Source organism: Eubalaena glacialis, chromosome 2 (assembly GCF_028564815.1).
Source record: "Eubalaena glacialis isolate mEubGla1 chromosome 2, mEubGla1.1.hap2.+ XY, whole genome shotgun sequence".
Lineage (NCBI taxonomy): Eukaryota > Metazoa > Chordata > Mammalia > Artiodactyla > Balaenidae > Eubalaena > Eubalaena glacialis.
The window spans coordinates 83,388,722-83,394,721 of NC_083717.1; the positions used below are offsets into that span (position 1 = coordinate 83,388,722).

Here is a 6,000-nt window from a genome sequence, read left to right on the forward strand (position 1 = left end):
ACCACCAGGGAAGTCCCTATTTAAGTCTTTTTAGATTATTTTTATCTTTGCTGTTCTTGAATTTTGCTATGGTATCTTACTTTGTATTTCTTTTTATTTTCCTTATTGGGATTTGTTAGATTTTCTGAATCTGTAGATTGGTATCTTTCATCAATTCTGAAAATTTCTCAGCCATTAATTCTTCAGATATTACTTCTGTACCATTCTGTCTCTCCTTTCTGCATGAAACTCTGATTAGATGCATGTTATTCCTTCTTACTTTATCCTCCATGACAGATCCTCAATCTGTCTTTCATATTTTCCATGTCTTTATCTCTCTACATTCTAGGACAGTTCTTCAGAGCCTTCTAGTTCAGTGCTTCTTTCTTTAGCTGTCTAATACATTGTTAATCTCTTGCATTGAATTTTTACTTTGTTTCAGTTTTTTATCTCTAGAGGTTTAGTTTCTTTTTCTAATTGGTCATTTTTTAAAATTTTGCTCCTAAATTGTATTTTTCAGTTTCTCCTTTTAATGTCTTTAAATATTTTAAACCTACATGTATGGTCTTTTATGTCTGATAATTCCAATGTCTAAAATCTTTACATGTGTGATTTTACTGCCAATTACTTCTGCTGGCTCTTTTTTCATGATGACTTATTTCTCCATGTGTTCTGCAATTAAATGATTGATTTACTTAGCTCAGGTCAATGGGAATTTTTGTGGCCTAGATTGATGGATTCCTCCAAAGATGGTATATATTTGCTTCTGCCAGGTACCTTGGGACCACTTTAAATTATATTCTTGGAATAAGGTCTTCTTAGTTTTACTGGAAGGATGGGTTCTGACTTGTGGTTATGAATTTTCCTAGAAATTTTTAATTTTTTGTTTTAATCCCCTGTTAATTAGTTCTAATGTTAGAGATTAGAAATTATCCTTGCAGGCATTTAGAACAGGGGTTGGCAAATTACATCCCACTGACCTAATCTGGCCTGCCACCTGTTTTTTCAAATAAAGTTTTTTAGGAATCCACCCATGGTTACTCATTTATGTATTTGTCTATGGATGTTTTCCTTCTATAGTGACAGAGTTGATTAGTTGCAACAGAAACCATACATATGTCTTGTAAGGCCTAAGACATTTATTCTCAGGCCCTTTACCAAAAAGGTTTGCTGACCCCTGCCTCAGAGAAATCGGCCTGGGTTTATTTCTAGTTCACCTGAACACTAAAGATACAGTCCTTTGGGGTCTGCTATTAATCTGCTCCACTTGGCCTTTGTCTCCTGTCCTCAGCACCCTGCAAGGCATAAAACCAAAGCTCATGTTCACACAGTTTGGTAAATGTCTTCAAGGAGAAAGCCTGCTTTTGTGCTGTGCTTTTCTCTGTGGGTTCTTGCTTTTGCTTAATTTTTGGTCTCTGATTACACGTTATTTTCTTGCCATCACTTTGGTTTGTTAATAGTTTTTCATCATCGTAATTTTCAATGGGAGGGTTATTCAAAGGATTGTTCTGCCATATTGTGGGAACATTGTTGTGTTCCTGTTATTCATGATTTTAATGTATTTTGATCATTTTGGCCTGTGAACTGTGAGCTTCTGTGAGCTCTTTTCTCATGTGAAACAGAATTTTGTTCTTGCGTTATTGTTAATTACAACATTTAATATTTCCCAGTCTTTCTTGAAAGTGGCATGCTATGGAAGATAACTAGACAAAAATTGTTAAATTATTCTGCAACATACTTATTTTAAATTAGATAGGAAACATCTTAATCATGCATTTATAGTGTGTTGAACTGTTGGCAAACAGGAATCCTCATCTAAGCAGATGCCATTTCATTTTTTGGCAAGCAGAAACTGTGAATAAAAATTGAAAAGTGCCATGGGACTTCTGTTTATTCCTAGTATTCTCAGAAATGAGATTTCTAAATGTGATCCATCAAATAGTCTTCTTCTAGTCTGGGCAATTGCAAACCTGTAACTCCCTGACTTAAAAAATGTCTCTTGCGAATGCCTCCTAGCTGTCTGTTATAGGAGCTACCCTCTACCTTCCGCACCCAAATACTCGCTGTTAAGTCTTTCTGTACCCCTCCCTTCCCCTTTCCTGACAACAGAGACTTTACTTCTGCCTGGACCTCCCAACCCCTGCCTCTGCCTCCCCTTATTGCCCCAGTTCAAGTCCTGGCATGGGTCACAATGGGAGAGAGGAGGAAAGGGGTCAGACCTGCTCTAGGTCCCTCTCCTTATTTGCACACTAAACCCTACCCACACGCCATGAGCCTAGTTATTCCTCTGAGATAAAGCGAGTTTTCAGACCCTAAGTCCCCACCCCAGAGAACCACCATTGTCACCAGAGCATTCCTTGATATGGGGAAAGGGCATTGGTCTGGATTAGAATGAACTGGATTACTGAATCTTGGGCTATTTTATACTACTTGTATGGCCTTGAGCAAGTCATCTCACATTTCCAAGTCTGTTTCCTCATCTGTTCTGTGGGATTTATGCTCGCTGCCTTGTAAAGTTGTATTATAGTAAATAGCAGATATGAAAGTGGGTGAATGCTAGCTTCCCTTCCCCAACAGGGTCTAAGTTACAAAAAAGGAGAGAAACAGAACTTTTTATCCTCCCTTATTTTTGTAAGCAGTGAAAACTTTAGAAAACCTAAATTACAACAAAAGTGGAAAGATGGGTAGTAGGAGAAACTGTGGAAAAGGGAAAGACTGCCGTGGAAAGGAACATGCAGACAATGGGAAGGAAGGGCATCACTGCCAGGCCTCAGCTTTCTTGGATGAAAGAGACGACCTGCCAAGGACTGCCTAGAATGTGGTGCTGGTGGTCTGGTTCCTCTCCATGTCTCTCTTTCCTCCCCCAGCTCTGCCTCGTGGAGCCTCCATTCCCCCCTTGTCTGTCCTGCCTTACCTGTTAGAGGCCCCTCTGTTTATGGAGCCATCAGCAACTTGGAACCAGGGTAGTCCCAGCTTCCCCTCCAGTGTGGTTGGGATTCTGAATGTGTTTCCCTGGAAGCCTTGACACTCTTGGTGTTGGTCACTTATACTTTAAGACACCCTTATTTGTATATATTCTTAGGTATATTTTGGGTTAAATAAACTCTGAGAGCTGGTTTATAATGTGAGTTTTACAATCAGTCTAAAAAGTAAATTGTTGGAAGACAACTCCTCCGTAACTGTGGGCTGCCTGTTCCTGTGTCTTTAGGGACCTGCATTCATGGCTGTATTAGGAAGCTTTGTGTTCATCTAATATGAGTATTTTTGTCATTTGTTGCATTTACATGGCACAGGGATTTATTCCAGCCAAGTTCAGTAAGGGAGAATCCCACACACCTGGTTTCACAAAATGAGGTCTCCTAAAGGTTGCCACTCAACTTTCTAAGTCCTGGGAGTAGCAGGCCTGCATGCCTTTGCTGGGCTTTACTGTGCTTGTCTGTAGCCGCCGGGGAAGTCGGTCTTGGAAGGATTTTCAAAGCAGAATTCCAGAGCGTCTTACCCGAGACAGTGGATTAGAACCGGTGCCGATTAGACTTCTTTGTGAGAGCTTTGACCTCGCTCCTGACTTCCCAGCTGCTTGGCCCTGTCTAGGATCCTTTAGGACAGGCTCTACCACCTTTTAGACGTACCATGCCAGTTATTCTTTTATTCACTCAAATTTAAACCCATTAAAGAATTTTAGAGCTGAAGAGACCATACACACTGAAGTTTACTTGGGGAAGGTTGCCACAAACCAGGCTGGCATGTAAAGAGTTTAAGATAAGATTCATCAGCTGAAAATAAATGAAAAGTGGTGGTAGTAGTGAATGTGCTTCTTGCCTTTGCCAGTGTGGGGTTGGGAGAGAAGTGTCTAGGTTTGCTCAAGGCTGGGAAGTAGAAAGGAGGCTTGTCACAGCCTGGGGGCAGGATCCATCCTCCAGGCTTGCTGTTGGGGTAACTTTATTGCTGCCAGCTGGGAAGTAAGTGCAGGAGGACTTCTGGATCTCTTCCTGTGGATCCATAACTTACCCCTTTGAATTCTCCTATGACTTCAGGTCTGTGGGATGCATTTGGGATAATAAGGCAGGAAACAAGTGTGAGATAGTATTTATATTTTGCTCCTCAGAGGGCCAGGCATCAGAAAAAGTGGCTATGCCAGCTTGTATGCTACATCCAGAAGCATTCTCTGGACAGGGTAGTAAGATGCTTGGCCTTCCCCAACTTCAACCTTTAAACTTTGTTCACCCTGTTTTATTTTTGGTGAGGAGTCTTGTAAAGGCAATTCTGGAGTATCATATTTAGTATCATTTCATTTTAATCAATTTTTGATATTATTTAATGTTGATCTGTTCAAATTCTATCTGTAAAAAGTGTTTTTAGAAAACTTCCCGAATTTTTTGTTTCTGTTAGAACATTATACAACATGACTTTAAGCAATGGAAACTTGTGTATGAAGGCCTTTAATTTCTTCAAAAATTTTTTTCAAATATTAAAAAAAAATCTTTATTATGTGAGTTTTTAGTACATCCAAAACAAGAAATGGTTATTTTTAAAAATTGACAGTCTTGGGCTTCCCTGGTGGCGCAGTGGTTGAGAATCTGCCTGCCAATGCAGGGGACACGGGTTCGTGCCCTGGTCTGGGAAGATCCCACATGCCGCGGAGCAACTGGGCCCGTGAGCCACAATTGCTGAGCCTGCGCATCTGGAGCCTGTGCTCCGCAACAGGAGAGGCTGTGATAGTGAGAGGCCCGCGCACCGCGATGAAGAGTGGCCCCCGCTTGCCACAACTAGAGAAAGCCCTCGCACAGAAACGAACACCCAACACAGCCATAAATAAATAAATTAAAAAAAAAAAATTGACAGTCTTTAGAATGCTTTTTAGATAACGAAGAAGTGAAATGCTCAGCAAGTGGAGAAAAAAGTTTAAGTAAATACCTAATTATGGTCAAAATAGTCAGCAGAACAAGTGGTTATATAGGCTGACTTCTTTGGGAGAGCCCTAACTTTTCCCAGGGCAAAGCCCGTTTCCACTATCCTGCAGCTCTTCTCCATGTACAACAGCTTCTTCCCCCTGTGAGACTGGGTCACAATTGCTTAGCTCGCCCTCATGGGCCTGAAATTGAGTTTTAGGGTTAGTTTTGTTATTACTCCGTAGTCATTTTGAATGCCTCTAGTACTTGTAGATTTGGAAACTGGCCATGACCTTAACCACTGGTTTTATTCAGCTGGTAAATGTTCTTATTAAAAGTTATGTTATTTTTCGGTTTTCAGAGGGTTATTCAGCTCAGAGCTACTTTTGATAAACCTTTCTAGAAATATTTTCTATGAACTTTTAGATTTTTAAAATTTTTATCTGTTTAGGAAGGTGAGCCTTCTGGAAAGAGAAAAGCAGAAGATGACGATAAAGCAAATAAAAAGCACAAGAAGTACGTGATCAGTGATGAAGAGGAAGAAGATGACGATTGAAGTAGAAAATGTGAAAACTTTATGTATTTTATTGTACAGTTTGTTTTATAAATATGATGTAAACATGAGTTATTTTGACCGAAACAAATTGATTTGCTTTTGAGTAATTTTAATTGTAATAAAAAAATTTAAAAAGCAGGTCTCTGTTCAAGAAATTGACCCCTCCCAAAGCAGGCTGATTTTGTTAATGCTTTACACTAAGTCTTAGGTTTTAGTGAATTCCTCCCAGGTCCCACAAAGAAGCCTGGCAAGGGCCAGCTGAAGCGAGTGAGGCATTCTTCTGGGGTGCAGAGTTTTAAAAGGGGCACAAAAAAGCCTCCGTAATTGTATTTGTTTGCTAGGTCTGCTGTAGCAAAGTACCACAAACTGGGTGACTTAATACCACAGAAACACATTCTCTCACAGTTCTGAAGCCTAGAAATCCTAAATAAAGGTGTTGGCAGAGCCGTGCTCCCTCTAAAGGGAAGACTCCTTCCCTGCATTGTCCTAGCTTCTGGAGGCTCCCAGTAATCCTTGGCTTGTAGCAGCATAACTCCAATCTCTGCCTCTGTCTTCACATGGCTTGTTTCCCTGTGT

General features: G+C 40.4%; 1 protein-coding gene across 2 annotated transcripts in view; it reads left to right on the forward strand.

Moving 5' to 3' along the window:
• Positions 1–5,521, forward strand: part of LEO1 (LEO1 homolog, Paf1/RNA polymerase II complex component) — a 46,189-nt gene extending 40,668 nt beyond the window's left edge. The window contains exon 12 of one of the 2 annotated variants that reach the window (XM_061182119.1): positions 5,320–5,521. In XM_061182119.1, the coding sequence (XP_061038102.1) occupies positions 5,320–5,424 (105 nt within the window). In that variant the 3' untranslated portion in view covers positions 5,425–5,521. The remainder of the gene's footprint in view (positions 1–5,319) is intronic. The other variant, XM_061182121.1, reaches the window with a different exon arrangement.
• The last annotated feature ends 479 nt before the right edge of the window (positions 5,522–6,000 follow it).